Source organism: Struthio camelus, chromosome 2 (assembly GCF_040807025.1).
Source record: "Struthio camelus isolate bStrCam1 chromosome 2, bStrCam1.hap1, whole genome shotgun sequence".
NCBI classification, from domain to species: Eukaryota; Metazoa; Chordata; class Aves; order Struthioniformes; family Struthionidae; genus Struthio; species Struthio camelus.
Genome location: NC_090943.1, coordinates 40491771 through 40512383, shown reverse-complemented (window position 1 = coordinate 40512383; position 20613 = coordinate 40491771). Strand labels below are relative to the sequence as shown.

Sequence of the window (20613 nt, the reverse complement as noted above, 5' to 3'; positions counted from 1 at the left end):
ATGTAAATGTTTTCTGACTCTAATGAAGTCTTTGCAGAAAGGCAGTTTCTGGTTCTAGCTACCACAAATCAAGAGGGATGTATACCATCTGGAGAGAATGCAGTGAAAATTGGGACGTATGATCAGAGATCTAGAGAATCTGATTCATTAGAGAAGCATGAGGGAACTGAGGTTATGTTTCTCTTTGGTATTTTCTCTAAACTCTATACACTGATAGTATCTCCAGAGAAGCGGTACGCGGGAGGACTAGTGAGTTTAATTGTATCAAGGGAGACAATAGGTCGCGGAGTTTGTTTAAGAAAACGTAGGACAAGGTTTTGTCAGGAAGAAGGATGTGTAAGGTGACTTCCCATGCCCCACCTTAATTTTTTCTCCTCCCACTACTATGCTCTTGGAATTTTGACAAACCATTGCTTTTGATGCAGTGTTCTGCTTATTTTTGTCACAATTATTATAGTCTCAAAATACTGTTTAACATTCAAGTAGACAGGTCATCCGGCAGCTTTAGATACACCCACACTAGCAAATGTGGAGATACCAAAAGAAGGAGAAGCTAGTCGTGAGCAACCTTTGAGTCTCACCTGTGGGTATTACTCTCCCTCCCCACCATCTTGTCTGCAGAACGAATTGTCTGTAGCTTAGAGATGGTGAGTGCTTTGGGCAAGGAGGACTACAGAGACGTGTTGCAAAGTACCATCTGTCTGTAGTTCCAGCCAAAGTGATTCTCTCACTGTGAAGACTTGGCCAGCTGCTTTAAGCTTACCTGTATTGGATGGCCTCATAAAATAAAGTTAGCTTGTTCTGCAGATGGCTGAGAAGAGGCACAGCTGGTGCCAGCTGCTTCATTGCAGTCTACATGATTGGTTTTGTACTTGATAGCTCTATTGCTCAGGATTTATTGGAAGGAAAGTAAATGGAGGAGCTTCAAGCCTGATTAAGAAACGCACACCCTTGCTGGCCAAACTTTGCTCGCGCCCGTGCATTTGTCCGACTTTTGCATCTATGTCGGATCATAGCTGAAGGATTAAGAGAAACACTTTGTGCATGCGTGTATGTCCTCAGCTGTTTGGAAAGGAAACTAAAAGCTTCATACTCTGAAAAATGTTCTTCAGAGCAGGCATAAGAGTGTCAACTCAGGAATGTCATTCAGATTGTAGAATCAAAGTGTTGCTTGAGTGCTGAGGCTCCCCTAAGACTTCGCTTCTACGTTCTCTTGAAGCTGATTATTCTTTTCATTAGGGTAGACATCCTGTCTCTTTGAGCCTATCAGCAGCTTGTCTGGAATTGTCACTTTTAAGTTAGGCTTTAAAATCCAGCCAACGTGGGCAAAGACTGTAGGAGAGTATTTCCGTTGAACAAGCCAGAGGCATCTAGCAGTATGGCAAAATAATTCTGAAGTCAGCATGTTCTGTTGCTGAAACAGGAAATTGAAAATTCATCCTGGAAACTCATGGACAAAATTTTGTTTTCCTTAAAGACTATGATGGACACCAGTACAGGTATATTTCATGAAGTTCTTAGCTTGTTTATTTTTTTAGTCATTGATTGCTGACTTAGTGACTGGTAATAGTGTGTTACCTAATATACTGCTGTATCTTAGGAGTAAAACAGGTATCTACAGATCGTTAGTTTGGTAGTATATCACAGTACAGCGTGTCTGAACATAAGAATGATTTCAAAGAAATGGGTGAAGATTGTGTGACTGACTTGAAGGAATGAAGGTAAAAGATGGTCCTACTTTACACCATCCCAGTTTAAGTGAGAATATGAAGCTAGTCACAGCAGACAGAAAACTGGAAAGAAAACAGGTTCTAGCACAAATTTCTAAGAAACACTGGGTTTTTTTTCTTCTCCTTCCTGTTCTAGGGGTTGATTCAAAACCTGGGCTTTGAAAGCTGTACCAGTATTGCTACGTTGGTTAGCTTATCGGGGTTTTATTCAGATGTTTTTTCTAGTGTGGCTGCAGTTTTGGGGAAGGCATGGATATCTCTCTAAAGCGCCTGTTTACTTAGAGAAGTACGTTCATGTGAAAAAATGCTGTACCGCTTTGTCTATGCTTATATGGTTAGAACAGAACAATGTTATGTTAAAAGGTATAAATGAAGAAACCTGTTCAGTATGCCCTTATAAATCAAGAATCCTCTCCTGAAAAGTGACTTTATCAGTTTCTTTCCTTAGGTCAAAACTGAACAATGTAGAACGTTGTCATCATGTATGTTACTTCATTTGGAAAGTCTGCACTTGTAACTGAGATGTGAAGTGGGAAGGCTTAAGAGAATAAAGTTTTGACAAGATTATAATATGATGTGATACCATATTGGAGGTACTGAGGTAATGGATTGTACTGAGCCACTGAAATTTCCTTAATGAATAATTCAAGCTATTCTGTCTGGGGGGGAAACAATTTAAAATTTTCTTCCAGTGGCCCTTGCAGAGTACTCTGAAATATGTTGGTGGGAAGGTTATGCTACAGTAACCCAGGACGTGGATGTCAAGATAATTGGCAAGACCTAGAGTTTCGTGGAGATGAACTCCATGAACTGTGTAGTTGCTATGTAGAGTGTTTTTTATTTTGTTTGAGTTTTTATTTTCTGCCCTTTGTGACTGACAGGCAGAAGCATCCAAACAAAAGCAAAGTCTAAGTCTTAATTACATTTAGACTGTAATTTCTAGAACACCAAGGTCATTCTTCCTTCTGTGGAGCTATATACAAATGCAGCAGTTGCTGATTTTTTTTTTTTACTTGTCAAGACTTCTACAGCCTGCTTGCATTGTACAGCTAATGACAAGCGCAGAGGTGATGCAACTCAGTGCTCTTCCTTCCCTCAGGAAACAGGAAGTTGTTTTCATGAGATGATATGCCATTGTTTGAAATTTACTACATTTCCTAATTATTAGTATTTGCATTTTGGAAATCATTTTAGTGAAATTAATTAGAGATTAATTAGAGATTAATTACAGAGATTTGGACTCTTCTGCTTAGTGTTTTCATCATCAACTTAGATTAGGCTGCAAGGTACTTCAAGAGATTATTTCATCCATTTCTTCAAGGCAGGATCCAGTCACTCCCTATAGCTTTGTCAAATCTATTCTTGTGCCTCAGTTTTCTTTCTCCTAAAACACCCCTACATTCTTCATATTTTGTTTTAAATCATGTTCTTTTAGACATGTGGTCATTCCTAGTTCAGACAAAAGCAGTATCTTTAATTGGGCCCTGTATCTCATAAAGTACAGTGTCGAAAACTGGATTTCAGCTGAGGCCTAGTCGGTGAGTAGAGCAGAATATTCGTGTGTCTTGGAGGTTATGCTTCTGTTTGTTGTTATGTACATACAATGACTAGCATGGTCTCTATTTTTTCTGTCATGGTATGCTGTGACGCTAACCTAGGTTTACCTTTTGATTGATGGCAACTTCTGTATCTTTTCCAAAAGAGATTCAGATGCTTGATTTTTCAGGTCATTTATTAATAGACTTGGTGAAAACAATGAACGGCAAACCAGAAATGCTTGAAGAGTCCTGCTTGGTGTATGCTTCTATTTTGACAGACACTAATGTTCTTTGGATGCCTCTTCTACTCTTTGGATATGTTCCCCCTCACCCCAACCAATTTGGCACCTACTATGTATTTTGATCTATTTTACACTTCCCTAGCTTGCTAATGAAAATGTCAGTAAGACTGCCAAAACAGAAGATCATGGATCCTTCTCCGTTGACGTATCCTGTCATTTTGTTATAGCAAGGGATTAGATGAATTTGATGAGACTTGTTTCTAATAAATCCATGTCAGCTGCTGTTCTTTTGCTGAGCTGTTACTTTTGAAGTTCTCCCATGTCATTATTTGTTCCCACGTCCCATTCTCCCCCCTTTGTCCCTCCGAATGGAGCTAACTAGTCTAGCTGAATGTTGTTTCGACTTCTCCCTCCATCTAAAAGTGATCTCGAGTTTATAGTATGGAAGACTATTTGATTGAACGCTGACCGTTCCCCAGAGGCGGTAAAGAAAACTAGCTTAAGCTTCAGAGGCAGAAAAGTCTTAATTGAAGTAACTGAAACAAATACCCTAGGGAACACCAGGATCCACATCATTAAAAATTAAGTGGAGATTTAGGCAAATGACAATTGGATGGTCTATGAATATTTCTTCTAAAGGGTTATACTAAGTGGACTTCTTGAGGTCCGCTTCCAAAAGCAGAAGCAATTTATAGTACTTTTGACACCTGCTGACAGAATAACAAGCTATACATTGCAAAACACGGCCTGATAACACAGCGAGTGAGGAAAGGCTCTGCCTATCTTAAGCCAGTGACTGCCTTTGCACCTGCATTAGAAACACATATAAGAGAGGGCACTGCTTCAGGAGGCACAAAGCATAGTTGTAGCATTATAACGTGCTACAGAGCAGGCCTGTGAGGCTACACATCCTTTTTTCAGAGATGATACGTATGAGAGTAAGCTAATTATCCCTCTTCTAATAGCAGAGGCAATACTGATGTTTAATCCTTAGGGCAGAGTCTTAGCTTGCATCTTTTTTTTCCCCTGTGTTCAACTGGAAAACAGTGTAGTCATATATGTGTTAGTCATATGTGACTGTGTTCTTAGTCTGACTTCAGTGGTAAGGGTAGTTCCTCAGCTGCACTGAAGATCCAGCCCATGCATCCAGTTGTGTACCAAAGCTTGGAAATCTGGGAATTAGTCCTTACCCCAAGTATTCCTGCTAGAAGCTGGACAGGACTTTCTTGAAACATAGAAAAGTGGTCTAGTTCATTCTTTTCCAGCTCTGTGATTCTCCCGAAAATGGGAGTAAACACCAGCTAGCATAATTACAAGACATTTATAATCCTGTAAGTCAATTATGCTTGATGGATTGTTGAATTTGGAATGTCCTCATTAATGTATAGCTGTTCATATATAAACATGCTCCAAATTTGTATTTAATTGATGTCAGTTCCTGATGAAAAGATTAAATAAAACCTCTCATCTGTTGCAGTTAGGATTTTTTTTCTAGTAGATAATTACTTGATTTTTTTCTGTGTAGTTTGTGTTTCCTTATTTGTGTGTGTGTGTGTGTATGTATATATATGTGTATATATATATATCTCTATATATATAAAAGCTGTATGCAAATTTTTATATTACACATAAGAGATGTGAGTCTTCTGTTTTGAGTTGATTCTGTATCTGAATGAAGTCTTACCAGTATCTGCAATTTTATTTCTATGCCTATTTCAAGCTATTCAGGTTCTATTTGGCAAATACCTGACATTTTTGGGGGGGAAACCTCTGCAGGTGCACTGAGGTGTGCCTATGCACAAATACCTCTGTCCACGGTACACAGTAAGCACTGCATTATGTCTTGGATTGGTCTCTGCATTGTGCGTAACACACATTTAGCTTCCTAAGCATGATGAGCAATTAAGGATTTGAGCATTGGAAAAGAGAGGTTACAGACAGACAGTTACACTGAATATTCCTTCCCTTCTCTCTGGAAGTATTAATTTTTCATTTTCTACTCTTCTGTACAGAAGAGATAAGCTTATATGCTGCTGTTATTTTAGAAAGGCCTTAATAAATTGTCCTTCAAATTCATTCTGTCTGAGGGGAATAAATAGAACATTGGACTCTTAGAATACGGACTAGGTCATCAGTTGGTAGTTCGACTTTTCTAAAACTAAATACCAGCTGGGATAGGTTTGAGGATGAAGAAATCAATGCAGAAAATAAAAGCTTGAAACAACAAATCAAATAAGTTAATATCCTATCCTGTAGTTCTGTCAGCTCATTAAAGCAAGAATTCTTGTGTCTGGCAGACTTGGCACTTTGGTATTTTAAAACCAGATCAATGTTGCTGTTTAAAATTGATAACCCATGAAGACCTCACTCTTACATCTCTGTTTGAGTCTCTGTTTTACCCTTTTTTTATAGACTTGCCTTAGAAAGAGGTGCAACAGCTAAAGAAGCATTGGATGTAATTGTTGCTTTGTTGGAGGAGCATGGGCAAGGTGGAAATTATTATGAAGATGGGAATTCATGCCATACTTTCCAAAGTGCATTTCTGATTGTGGACAGAAAAGAAGCGTGGATACTAGAGACTTCTGGGAAATACTGGGCAGCAGAAAAAATCACAGGTTAGTTTATGACTCACAGTAAGCTGCTTTACAATTACAGCTGTTTGTAACAAAAAAATCATTGGTTTGGCCTTAAAGTCACTGAGTTTAAATAAGTGACTAACTTATGCAATTATTTGGGGAACACTGAGTAAATCATCGATTTTTGCCTTCTTTTATTTTTGTACTACTCCTCATTTTTTAAACATTGATTTTCATTGATTTAACTTAGTATCTTCCGTGAAGTTGGTCAGTATGTTACCTGTAAACATAAGCTCGGTAGTAATCACTGAACTTAATTTTTTTGGTAAGTAGAATTGGGCATTTGGAAATCTATCAAGCATCTTTTCGGTGGAATTAATTCACAAATCGTTACTTATAAATCTAAAATATTAAGAAGGAAGGATGAGCATAGGTAATATTGAGGAAAAGGTCTTGCATGTACGTGGGAAATTGAACTAGCCGTTGCTGGTTGCTTTACTGCAATAGAGGTAGTCCCCTCATACCCCCATTTCTTATTCCAGTACTGGAAAACAATACTTTTCTGAAAGCTCTTAAAACTTGCAGGTGGTTTTTCTTTCTGTATGCATGAAGCCAGAGCTGTCAAACTTGTTTAGCTATACACACACTTCTAGTGTTCACTGGCTTGGTAGCTGAACTTACTTAAAACTTTGCCAGCAAATATGTGCTGCTTTAATATAATTAATATGATTAAAGCATATATTTAATGTAATCGGGTTGCTGCTTTTAGTTTTCAAGGGATCTTTATTTTCAGAAGGGTCGAATTTGTTTTTAAAACTTAATCACATTTGAATACATTAAAAATACAAATAATTTAAGAGGATTTTTATCATCCATGCTTTGAGCTATCCATTTAATTCTCTTTTTCACATCCATTTAATTCTCTTTTCATTTCCCCGTCTTTTGAAGTAGGAGACAACAGCTGAGGGAAGGAGAGGTGTTTAACCTTTCTTCTTTGTACCAAAGCAAGGAAATAATACTAGGCTCTGTAATGGCTTATTGTCAGTTCATGCTATCAAATATGAATCAGCTTACTTTTGCAGCTTGCACTTTTGGGATAGCTACAAAGCGGAGGAAATTTTCCATTGCAAATACATATCCAAGGTTAATGATGTTGTCCTGATGAAAGCCAAATTCTGGGAAGCAACTGGCCCCTAGGTTCCTAGGGTTATGACATGGCAACCTTCTGTTGATTTACCTGGCTGACGTTTGAAGAGCAGCATTTTTTACTTAACCTTTTTAGCTACATCAACAATCCGTAACCTTCACGTCCTTCTTCCCAGCAAATAAACTGTTGCCTTCATCTACTTCTTGCAGCTTTTTGAAATGATACTACAGCAACTGTTCTTATTTTTTTTTTACCTGTACGTTTCTCTTCAGGAGGCCCCCTTGGGCAGCAGATTAAATTGACTAGTTTCCATCTCCTGCAGCATGCAAAGGTTGCCAGGAGGAAAGGGGATGGGTTGTTGGCTATGTAAGAATTCTATATTTAATACTTTATGTTCAAAATGTTCTTGTTGCATCCGTAAGCATGGCTCTGACGCTGGCAAATGAACGCCTAAACGCATTCAGGGAAAATGTGGGAAACAGGGAAAATGTGCCATTCCCCCGCAGTGTAGAGGCAATTTTTTCTTCTGACCCTGTCATCAGAGCTTTGTTCATAACATTACTGCTGTGATTCTGTGAAGCTTATGGTGAATGTTTATCAAGCAACTTTTTTTGATTGTAATTTAAGGACAAACACTCTAAAATTTTATCTTTTACTGTCGGTCTTCCTAGTCTAAAGAGAGAAATCGATGTGCCTGATAAATTTGTCTTTTGGCGGGGGGGGGAGGAGAAGGGAGAAGAAACATGAAATACCGTTTTACGTGTGTTAAGTGTAATATTTAAAAAGCTGTTAAGAGTACCTTGCCTAGCTTAATATGAACACAAATATTCTTATCACTCAAGCAAGGGAAATTCTCTGAAAGGTGTGCTGTCTGAAAGTGTCAATTAGCACAAACTGTCAGTGACCCTGTTATAAGTCGGCACTGAACGACAACAGTAACTCTTCTGCAGACTGATACACAGAACTTTCTAGTACGGGTTTCTGCTTGTTATTTAAATTGCATTCGTGGGGCACTAGAAAGGCAAGCTTATTTCTGTAGAAAGCAGTATTGATAGCTTGCACAAATACTGCTTTTGTTTCTGTTGAAGAAAATGTGCCAAATTCCAGAATCTGGTTTTATTTCGGTTTGCAGATTTACTTTATCAGCTCTTTTCTTGGCTCCTGATGCATATGCTTTCTGCTCTCTGAGGAATATCTGCAGCAGCCACTGTTAGTCATGCTGTAGATATATGTATATAAGCACTGCAGTAGTTTTGGGAAAAGGAAATCAAAAAAACCTTTAAAATTTGTTAATGCTTGCTTGCTTTTTATTTTTACTTCATGCTATTTTTCACCATTTATAGAGTCAGGACAACATTCAATCTATATTAAATATTTCACATGAAACATTGTTAGTTCAACCATGCTTTTTCCCCAGTAGATTAAAAATGAACTTCTTGAACTTAAGGCTATCTTTTGTTGCTTACAGATAGAACTGTTTTTCAATTGGTAAGCTTAAATAGCTTTCTAAAATATCTTCCAAAGTAAATCTTCAATTTTGGGGCACAGAATATTCATTAATCTAGATGCAGCTTTGTTGTAATATATTTTGAAGTCAAGTCAGGCTTAAAGCCTTGTTGTGGTGCTATTGGATGAACTTAGGAAAACATCATTGGAGAAAAGGTTAGGCTTGTATGTCCTTAATGTTATAATTGTACCTTCCAGCAACTGGAGATTTCCATTACTTCAGAATGAGACTGTATGAGGTATGGAGCAATCATTAAACTGCTATATTGCCTAAATGGCACTATTAATCACCAGGCAGTGTAAATGACTAAACGTAGCACAGAGAATCGAGCTGCAAAACCTGCAGTAACTGATCACGCTGTGTATGTGTAGTTACCCAATCATGCAAATGTACATCCTAACCAGTGGTTCCACATGTTTCCTAATTGTAATTATTTTATCCTTCTAGCTTCTCCCAGAAAAACTGTATTAATGATCTCTTGTGATATGTGGCTGTTTCTGTAGAGGGGGTGAAATGCATTTGCAATCAGCTTTCATTAACTACAAAAATTGATGCCGAGCATCCTGAACTGAGGAATTACGTGAGAAGTCAAGGCTGGTGGAATGGAAACACAGACTTCAATTTTTCTGAAGTGTTCTCTCTTGCTGATGACCATTTAGCCTGCTCTTCTGGCAGGGAGAGCCTAGAAAAACAAGGTGGTAAGTGTGAATCATCTCTCTGTACATGCAGTGGGAGTGTAGTGACTGCTTTCTCCTTTCTAGAACTCAGGCCCTGTGTCCAGAACTACAAGTGATTGAGGAGACTACTTCTGTGTGTAAACCATGTGGAAAGGAAGACCAGAGCTAAAGACTGTCCCTAAACTTGCCCCAATTAAGGATGAAGCCATTAATCTCTAGCAAGGTCAAGGTTTTAAAACAGGATTGCAATTCTAAAATAACTTTCTTTACTGTTATTCTGGTATGCGTGATGTATCACTGCATGTGTGCCTTAGTGTAATTATAGGCGCTCATATTAGAAAATATGGCCTCATATACGAAAGTTTGATCTGAATGGATACCATGTTTCTGGGTTTTTGCTTAGACTTTTTTGGAAGGAGTTAAGATCACTGATTAAGGAAGAGAAATACTAGTGATTTCACTTTTCATTATCAAGCAGAACAAAGTTACCAGAGCAGATAATGGGCCAATTGCCTTCAGTCAAAGGAAGGGTTTGTGTCCAGACCACAGTTATTAATGACTTAAGGGCACTGCATCTGACCAAAATAGTTCTGAAATGACTGCAGCCTGCAGCAGTGCATGGCTGATCTATATCTGCTCTTTCATATATGAAGGATGGTACAAGTTTTTTTTTTTTTTTAAGCCTTTTAGTAAAGATGTGTTTTTACCACATTGTTAGCGTTTTCACACATTGGCAGATGTCAAGGAGAGTCTAGAGGTGAAACATTTATTACAATATAGAGTTCCTGTTAAGGTTAGAATTGGAGCGTGATTTATCTGAGGGGCAGAAACAGTAACTTTGAAGAGGAGCATAGCCAAAATGTCTTAGTAAAGCTGGTTTATAGCACTAAAACCCCAGAGGACTACTTCAAACAGATGATTATGGCTGCAGATCTCTCAGACCTGCTGGGCTATTCCATGTCCCCTGGTGGACTGAGGCACCCATACTTGGAAGGGTCAGTCAGCTCAGGGTTTGAGGGCCTGCTAGGGAAGAGGCTCTTCTTGCCAAGGAAGTAGTGCAAGAAAACAGGTAGGTGCATGGGGAGAAAGTTGTGATAGGACACATGCAGGAAATAGCATGAGACCAGGGGATTCTCATAGACAGTGGTTGGAGAAAACCCTCAGCATGCGAGTCTGCTGCTGTGAGGTCATGTGAACACGAGATGATGTCTCAAAGCTTTGGGAGAGAGCTAATGGTAGTAGAAGAGAAGTGGGAGATCAGGGTGCTGCCATGCTGCCTGAATTTGGGTAGAGGTAGCTTCTTAGGGGAAAATGGGCGTTTTATGTAAGTAATGTGTTTACGCTGATCACTGAAGCAGTATTACAGACATGATGGCCTTCCTTTTTCTGAAAGATACCTTTTTAATGAGATGGCTCCCTACCTAGCCATTGGAATGCCTAACACTTCATACTCTTCTCTTTTACTAGCTAGGCAAGTTAATTCTGGGCTTACACTGTTTAAATAGAAATGATTAACTGGGATTTGTGACATGCTCGTGCTGAATATCACTGTTCTTACTAGGCCTACAAAGCCCATTCAGGCTAAAATCTTTCCCTGGGGTCCGAGCCATTGAACGCTCAGGAATTTTTTTTTTTCCCCCTCCTCATATAGGTGACATTTCTGCACAAACTATGATTGATGTCTTGCGTGATAAGGACAGTGGTGTCTGTGTGGACTCTGAATCTTTTCTTACTACAGCTAGCATAGTGTCTGTTCTGCCTCAGGACCCTAGTTCTCCCTGTATTCATTACTTCACTGGCACGCCAGACCCTTCAAGGTAAGCCACAGCATTGGTGTGTCCCCTGGGCACCGAGTAGATGATGGGTTGAAAGTTATTAAACAAACCTTGTTATCAGAGTTGAACAAAAGACAGAAGCATCTCTACCGTACTTTCTGTTTTCCGGAAGCCTTTTGAGTTATGCTAACAGGATTGTCCCTAGTTTAGAAAGCTGTAAGCTCTGGGAACCCCTAGGATTGCTCCCAGCTAGCCAAACCCAGAATTATGGTGGCGCAGAGGTAGTTTGGAAACCTAGTACAGTCATTTCCTAGTAGCTACTAGGAAGATACTGTTTGCACTTCCTTTCTTGAGAAACCCAAGGCAGGATCTTTCCCTTAATCTACAGAGGAGGCAGGATGTGTGCCCTGTTTTCCTGTTTTAAAAGAGCTCTCATGGTTACTTTCTGCTGCTGAAGGGGGTCTTTACTGCCTTTTCTACCAGCCACCTTAGCTTGAGAGAGGAAGGGATGTATTAGGGGGTGTGAGGTCAAGTAAAGAGGTGGCTATTGCTGGAACACCAGTGTCTAACAAAGAGGCTTATCAGTGTAACTTCCAGGCCAGGCAGACAGGATTAGAAAGACATCACTTACTATAGCATCCCATTAAGCTCAGACAGCCCAAAATTGTGGCCAGCAAATGTTTGCTAAGGACACCGCTCTGTTTTCTCAGGTTGAAAATGTGCTATGATTGTGTAACCTGCAGCTCACAGAGGCCATACTGTTGTACAATGGTGAGGGCTCTTGAGCTTTAAAGCCTCCCCTATGAAGAGGCAAAGTGTAGGATTTCACTGTTTTCTGTACCAGAGACTGCACCTTGGGACTTCTCTGGCTGTTTTCTCTATTGAAATAGAAACTGTTTGTTTTTCAGAGCTATTTATTACTTGTGAACAGATCTATGGATTATTTCACACTGGAAGATTTCTACTACAGGAATTGGGTCGGGAAGGGGAAGGAGGAAAGAACTTAGCTAAGGATTTGTGGGTAGCGGCTATTAGGAGTCATTAGCAGAGCCTTCTGACGAGGCCGACTAACCATGAATGCAGCCCTCTCAAATATCCTGCCTGTGATCTTCTGTCTACCCTTTGAATCTCTCCTTTTGCTCAAGATGAAGTAGAAATCTTGAGTAAACGTGATAAAAAAATAAAAGCTACTCTGGCTGATTTCTGGTGAAAATATATGCCGTTCTGTCCAGTTGGTCTGTAATTAAGTCTGTATTCACTTTGTTTTCAGCTTGTTCAGTGTGCTAGCTTTGGCCCTCAAAAAGGGATTTGCAATGGAAGCAAGCCCTGTTAGTGTAACATCTCCATTAAAAAAAAAAAAACAGCCCCCCTCCTGAAAATGTTGAACTCCAATTTTGCTCAAGGAATTAAAGAGCATTTAAATTACTTTGAATTATGCTTGCAGTTTAAGAAACAATCAGCTTCTGTAAGCTTCAAGGTGTTTCATTCTTTAAAGTGAAATGAAGATAACTCATGCAGAAATTCTGAATTACGCTCCTTTCACTAAGTTGCCAGATAATACTATGCAGTTCTTGTTTTCTAGATCTAGATGTTCTTGCTCTGTCAGTATGTAATACATGCAAAATGAAAACACTTGAATTATGAGAAGTTAGCAAAAAAGTAAGCACATAAGCACAAGAATCCGATATACATTAATCCTCCTGGATTAATGTGACATTTCATTTATTTTTGTCAGGAAAAATTGTTGTGTCTTGGATGAGATCCTTATTGGGGAAGGAGAGGGAGATCAATGGAAAATCTTTAATTTACACCTGACCTAAAGGCCAGTCAGGCTGGCCTCAATGAGAAGATATATTTTTGCCATCATTTTTGCCATTAAAATCTGAAAAGTAATAATTTGAAAACAAGACAGCATTTTGTATTGCTCTTTTTTTCAAGTCACCTTATTTTTGGTGACTAGGCTATAAGTACATAGTAGTTTGATTAATGTTTAGGACATGAGATTTATACCACCTTTTAAAATTCTAGTAGTTAACATATACTTCCTGACAAACACACTGCCTAACGTTTGTGTTTTTATAGTGTATGCTAATGCTTTGAGAGCATGTTCTAACCAGAAATGGGATCAGTGGTGAGTGGTGCGCAGTCTTGACAGTCCTGAAAAGCTCTGTGTTAGTGACCTGCAATTTTTAATGGGTGCCACTGGAGCCAAAGGCCAAATTTGGACTGCTGCCTGGAGTCAGAGCTTTTAGGGTAAATGCAATTTAGAGAGGACCCAGAGACCAGAGTCTGTGGTTGCTTGCCAGTTGGGTTCTTGTTGAACTCATGGCGTTGTGGACCATTTCAGTTACCGCTTTTGAACAAGTAGGTGTAAAATCCAAACAAGTAAAGTGCCTAACTAGCAAAGAGGGAGTGTGTACTCTCGGTAGCCTTGTATGACATCAGGATGTTAACAAAGGAAAACACTTGGTATATCTGGGAATAGCAAATATGTTTTTTAATGGAGGGACGATTTCCATTGCTTTACTGGTCTTCTCCTGAAAGCAGCAAAAGAGATAAGGGAACTAATGGGCCAGATCATCAAAGAACTAATTATCTTATATTTTAACTGGAATCCACCTGGCAGTCGCAGAAATTAAACTAAACCACTTGCGGTTATTAAGGACATTTGCCACTTGCATAGAGATAAAGAGGTTATGGGGAGAAGAGCATGGTGCTCTTGAACAGCTGACAGTCATTCCTGAGACTGGTAGTGGTGTGAAGCATTGGGCGCTGCTGAGTGCTGTGGCAGTCGGTCATGCCAAAAGGACTTCCCTCACAACTTGCATAGGGAACGCAAGTCTTCAGGGCTAAGAAGTTTGAACTTGCGTACTAAAACTGTTCTTGGACTTCATGCAACTCCATTTGGATAATAAAGCAATGAGGCTTCAAACTGTTCTGGTGGGATTTCTGTACTTTTCTAAGACAGACAGCCTGGCTTTATCAAAAAAAAAAAAAAACCTACTAAACTTAGTAGAGGCCTTTCTTGCTTTATTTTACAGTCTAATGCATAAAAAGAGCATTATTTTAACTGCGTATAGTGACTCATGCTAACTCTTAGTCAGCAAGGCTTCCTGACAGTGACAGATAGGGTAGCAGCAATGAATCTGCTGACTACATGCAGGCAGAGGTTATTAATCATGCTTCACAGAAGTCTCTCCCTTCTGGCAGCTTCTTTACTGCAGAATGCAGGGGGCTGTTTCAACGTATATCTAAAACGAAGGCAGTTTCTCTATGCATTTGGGAAGACCCTTCTCTCAGATTCTCAGGAATAAGATCCTTGATTCCCCCACCTGTTGGAAGATGTGATCTTTCCTATAGCTTAGGACCAAGTTTCAGTCTGGAGTTCTGCTTCTGAGTTCAGATCCAAGCTCAGTGCTGAAGTTACTGTAGAAGCGTCTCGGTATTGATAGCTGCATCTTTATTCTTTCCTTGACATAAACCTCTTTAATGCTGCTGGTCATATGCCAAATCTTCTGATTGAGCTGGCTATGTCATCTTCCGTGCTCCACACAAGCAGGGGTGTATGTGTGATTTTTAAATTCTTCTGTTTCTGAATGATTTGTTTACATTGGCAAAGAATTGGCATGGAGGCTTCAACTGTGGGGACCCCAGGGAGCTTGAGGTGCATGAGCTTCTGAATGTCCTAAGATTTTTAAAGTAGTCCTTGAGAATTATATCTGGGTGGGAGAAGGGGAGATGGCAGTGCAAAGCGAGGAGAAAAAATGATGTGGGCCTGAACACTGAGACTTGCACAACAAAAAACTTGGAAAGTACAACGCTAAAGAAGTGATAGAAGTGGCATGAAGGAGAGTAAAGAAGCCTATAGGCAAAAAAGGGTAATACAATAATTGGCGAACCTAGTTGTTTTTATGTTTATTTTGCTTGTGGCCAGTACCAACTTGCTCACCTTGTTTGTGCTTGTTAGCATTTCCTAGGCTGTTCTGTATGTGTTGTTTTAAAATAGACAAGGTGAAGAGTTGGATAACATGCAGAAAATCTAATTACAACAAGCAGTAATTCTCATTTCTTTCAGGTCCATATTTAAGCCTTTTATTTTTGTTGATGATGTCAAATTAGTACCAAAAGTGCAGTCTCCTTCTTTTGGTGATGATGATCCTGCTAAAAAAATACCTCGATTCCAGGAGAAACCTGACCGCAGGCATGAATTATACAAGGCACATGAGCGGGCCCGATCTGTCCTTGAGAATGATCAGGTAAGAGCTGTGGGTCCTGGAACCTTCTATAATCTTGTAGAGATTTTCTTAAACCTATTTGTAAAAGATTTGCTCACAAAGAAACAAAGATTTTGAATAGTTTCATGACCTCGATTCTTTCTAGTAGTATTTTCCATAAAAACACTTACAGATCTAATTTAAGGAAATAAATGTAGATTCCTAACTTCATAATTTACTTTAAGGTAAAGAAATGAAAAACAAGGATACAACCTGCTAAATGTTTTTCCGTGCTGTTGGAATCCTGAAAGAGTTCTCTGAATATTCTTAGAATTCTTGCAGGTTCATCCTGAATAATGATGCCTTCTGCAGGGGAAACCGTTCCACATAGGTTTTTTTTTTTTTTCCCACTTATCCTGTGATCGTTGCTGTGCTCCATCACTTTCAGAAAGTGAAAAGTTATAAACTGATAAGCTGATTAACTTGTTCATACATGTGGCAGCAGGAGGAGAGATGGGGAAGCTGCAGGAATTCCCTACAAAGTTCAGCACGTTGTTCAGTACCCATTGTGCACTGAGTCTTTCTAGCTGATTAATGGATCCTAGTCCAATGAGGTATATAGAATAATTTGCATATTACAGTTTTTATAAGTCTCAGTTTAGTGTGTGTATTTGTATTATTTTGTGAGAATTTAACAAATTTAAATGACATACAGGAAGAAGGGACGTTTTCCACTGCCTTGCAACAAGTACCTGAGAACTGAAAACCTTCTAGCATAAAATCCTTATGGAAATTTTATGCTCCTCTCTGCTCCCTTTTTTAAACTATTCAGCTTTTTATTTAAAATACTAAATACCTTTTGTACTGTACAACAATGCCTAGGTATATGGGAAGGAGGAAGTAAAACAGGGAGAGAACATGCAGGACAAGCCACTCATGCCTGTATTAGTATTTCAGGCAAGTTGAGCTTTCACATCACACTTGCTTTTCTGCAGTATTCCTGTGGAGCAGGATTGACCGCATGTTTGAATAGGTCAGAGACTTGCTGAGATCATAACACCATTCAGACTTGTCCATTAGCAATCTAGAAAACCATGGTAACCTCTGCTAGCAGGACCTTCATTGAAATGCAGTTTTGGCTAGATGTGGTTTTAATCCCTTAGAATGGTTCAATTTAAAAACTGTTGCCTCTATGGTAACATTGAGTCAACGTGCAACTGTCTCCCATAGCGTTTCTGAGTTATGTGAGATGTTGATTCAGGGAAACCTGGAAGGGAATATCTACAAGGGGCGTTTTAGCTGGAAGGCTCTTCTCTATTAAAACAAAAAGCACTGGAATGTGGCACCAAAAGTTGTGTTTAAAAAGAGAATTGTAGTTTTAGCCAGGCTTTATGCTATAAAAACTGGCTAGCGGAAAGCCTAAAGCTTAGCTGAGGTGCCATGCTCTTTCTGCAGAAATGCCAGTCTGAAATCCTGGAAAGCTCAGAACCATCATTTGTTCTAAACCTCTTGTTTCTAGAATTCAATTTTGAAAGCTGCAAACAAAACAAACAGCACTTCTCCATTAAAAAACACACCCACCCACCCACTCACCCACCCTGAAGAAATTAAGAAGGCTTTAGGTAAATTCTGGATAAAACAGAACGATACCTTCTTCAGGAATAGATTTCCTACCCAGAAACATGAAGTAAGCCAGAATGACGCACAAAGCCTTCCCTGGTATCTGGAGTCTTACTGCTGTTCCATTACACATAGCTTCAGATCTAATCATTATCTTTCAGGTAAAGATGGTGGTGATCTGAGGGATACTTGTGTGCATCCTATGATCCGTACAGCCCTCAGGGCTTTTAGTCCTCTCAGATAGTTCTGTTAGCTGGCTTGCTAGCTTAAGGGGTTGCTTTACTTCCTTCTCATGTGTAAAATCCTTATACCTTTTTCTGCTCTCCATCTTTCCCTCCCTCTTCCTTCCCTGCTCTAAACAAGGCAACTGCTGCTTTGTTATTGCTCTTCATGTACAAAATGTCAAGCACTGTTGCTCTTAGCCTCTGACTGTCCAAAAAACTGTTAGAAGAAACTGTCTGTATTCAAAAAGGCTTCCTCATCTTTAAAAAGACTTGAAAGGTCCCCATAATAAAAGTGAAAAGTAAGAATGCTTAATGGGCTAGTTTACTAGTTAATTCAGTTTGGTCATCTCATGCCTTTAGGATAAAGGGCAGAAGCTGATGAGGATTATGTTAGACCTTGAAAAACAAGGCTTGGAAGCAATGGAAGATATCCTTACTCGCACAGAGGTTCTGGATGCTGCTGAAGTTGTGGATCTTTTCTATGACTGTGTTGACACAGAACTTAAGTTCTTCAAATGAAGTAAGCAAACATTTTAATTCTTTAGATGCTGAGTTTCTGGTACCAGCAGGTATCAGTGAATGCAAGATGTTGGATCTGATTCTGAGCATCCTCTCCCTCTTTTACACCAATCTAAGGGTGTGTAGGATCAGGTCCAAAGCATCCTTTCTCCCTCAGTGCATCTCACTGGATTGACCCAAAAGTCCCTTTCCCCTGTTGTATTGCGGGCAGTTTTTTTGTTTGCAGTTTCACTGTTGCTTGGAATCGATTTTAAACCAATGTTATCTCGTTTCAGCCATGGATACTGTTAGCCTTTTCACAGGAAGACTGCAAAGCCTTGAAAGAAAGTCTTCACACTTGTGAATTTGCAGGAAAAAACATTTCTAGAGGAAAAAATGTTCCTTGGTAGCGGTATCTGGCTAACAAATTGCTTTCCTTTGTCCAATCATGTGGTGTTTCTGTTTGTGTGTATGTCTGTATAGTGAAAGGAGAAAGTCACTGACTGGTCCAATTACTGTGTGCATGCTGGCTAATTTAGTACAGAATGTTTAAATATGTATGTTGGGCAACCAATTAAAGCAAAGATTAACTTCATCAGGGTAACTGCCATATTGTCATTGAAAGCAAACTTTTTTTCTCTACTGCTCAGGACTAGGCTTGCAGCAAAGCTGACATGCATTGTATTTTTCTTCTGTTTTTGCTAATTCTTACAAAGAATGATAGAGTTGAAATCTCTGTTTTAAAGGGGCTGGGAGGCAAGTCCTGGTTCTTGAACTTGCTGTACTGGCATATCTGATTGTAGTGACTCTGCGTCTGACATCATGCCTGTAGAAATGACCAGATTTAGGTCCTCTGGGTGAAGTTTTGCCTTTACCTGCTCCCAACTTCCTTTACCTGCTCCCAACTTGAGGAAGTAGCTTGCGTGTTTGTAACACAGCTGGCTACTGCTCCAGTGCTGGGTATGGCAGGCAGAGCCATTCTGGACAGCTAAGGCAACCACGTATAACCAAATGACTCTTAAGGAACAATTAATAACGTACTATTTATATACGAGCTACAACTGTGGAACATTTTTGAGGGAATAGATGCTGGGCATTGGTCAGCACCTGACTATGACTACTGTCCCTGTTTCTGTCTTTGTACTGCTCAGCAATTCCTGGTGATCTCAGTGGGAAGCATACATGGCTGAGGAGTACATTAAGTGCTGGTGAATTAATGATGAATGTGGCAATCCAGCTGGTTAAGTTTAGGATTGGCTGTCTGTCTTTACTTCCTTATCTCAAGTGCAATTCTGCAGCATGCTTACCTTCCTTGACAGATGGACTTGATTTTTGTGTGTTTTCTCTTCCAGAAGTGAGATGGGCAAATACTTTAAGAACGAAGCTGAGAAACACTCGGTCCTGTGCCATATTCTTTTTTTAATGGGAGGAGGAACAGGCAAGAAGTCAATGTTTTTAATAGGTAGAAATTAGCATATGGAGTTCCAATCCATCCTTGTTCAGGAAAGGGGATGGTGACAAACCACAGACTTTTAAGGAGGTAAAAGTTCCTCTAGAAGGCAACAACACCTCAACTTGAAACTGTGAGGGAGTTGTACATTAGGGAAATACAGGCACTGTGGTATTGTCACACTGAATTCTCAAACACTTCTTTATGAAGTTGTTCTGTTCAGACTCATTATTTCAGTATTGCCTTATATGACAATACTGACAATTGGAAAAGAAAGTATTGAGCCTGTTTAACTTGCAGAAAGTAAACATGAAGTTGTGTTTTCTTTTTTTCTGATGGCCTGCCTAATTACCTTCTCACACAAGGTGCCCCTCCTATGCTCTCTACTGTAGCTGGCCAGATCTTACTCATTTCAGCTTTTATGCGTAGGTATCCTGAAACTGGAGACAAAGGAATGAGAAAATAGGCAAATAAACCCTAAAGCTTAACTTCTCTCTTTCTGACCAGAATAGTGACTGCAAGGAGTACGCTCCATTTAAGAGGGTGATGAAGTCTGCTGAAAGAGCAGTGTGCTTTGCTACCTGTCCACAATTAAGTGTATGGATTTCCCAGGAGATCCACTTGTGGAATGAAAGGGTGCTTTTAATGCAAATAGTCCTAATGAGAGTTTATTTAACACATGGCAAGTTGAACTTTACAGCTGCCTCTATAGCTGTGGCTTCCTGAGAGCTCAGCGTCCTGGTAGGAGTAGCTCGGTATTTGTGAACAAGGAGAGAACACGGACAAAATGATTGTCCCAGCCAGAGGACAGAGATTAGGATACGTTATTTCACACTGTTCTTCTGCACAATTCAAGCCTTCCAACCTGGCAAGATGCATTAGGAGGGTGTTCCAGCTACCAACGTTATAGATCTTATTTGCCTGCTTCTTAAGAGAAGAAACACAAACATCTGCAATCAGCTTGTGCGAATTTGTCCTTATTGGGAACTGTTCATATGACAAAACTAAAATTTATTTTGGCACAGTGATCCAGGCAGTAAGTTTCTAGCAGTATGTTGCTTTTGCTTCAGTTGTATAGTGCATTTAAAAAAATAATAATAATAAAGAGTGGGCTATAGCAACATGCCTGAGTGCAATCACTAGTCCGACAAGTCTGAGAAAACCAGAGCACCCCCCTGGCTTGAAACTTCCTCTGGTCTTAACTTGAGCACAGCTGTGGCTCAGAACAGCACAAGCGTGTTGGGTAACAGTGGGACTAACTCCCACTGGGTTACAGCCAGTGTGAGTCCCTGTACATCCAGGTACTAGCAGCTTCTGAAGTTTCAACGGATCCTCAACAAGGGGGATCCAGTATGTATTAAATAACACTTCAGTAATATTACATAAGCATTTTTAACATTTGCAAATGTGCACAG

At 39.6% G+C, this 20613-nt stretch overlaps 1 protein-coding gene across 4 annotated transcripts in view; it reads left to right on the top strand.

Annotated features, from left to right (window-relative positions):
- Positions 1 to 20315, top strand: part of SCRN1 (secernin 1) — a 39853-nt gene extending 19538 nt beyond the window's left edge. For 3 of the 4 annotated variants that reach the window (XM_068935254.1, XM_068935257.1, XM_068935256.1), the window contains exons 4-9: positions 5923 to 6125; positions 9244 to 9438; positions 11069 to 11234; positions 15268 to 15448; positions 17611 to 17770; positions 18045 to 20315. In XM_068935254.1, the coding sequence (XP_068791355.1) occupies positions 5923 to 6125; positions 9244 to 9438; positions 11069 to 11234; positions 15268 to 15448; positions 17611 to 17769 (904 nt within the window). In that variant the 3' untranslated portion in view covers position 17770; positions 18045 to 20315. Of the gene's footprint in view, positions 1 to 5922; positions 6126 to 9243; positions 9439 to 11068; positions 11235 to 15267; positions 15449 to 17610 lie in introns of all 4 variants that reach the window. The other variant, XM_068935255.1, reaches the window with a different exon arrangement.
- The last annotated feature ends 298 nt before the right edge of the window (positions 20316 to 20613 follow it).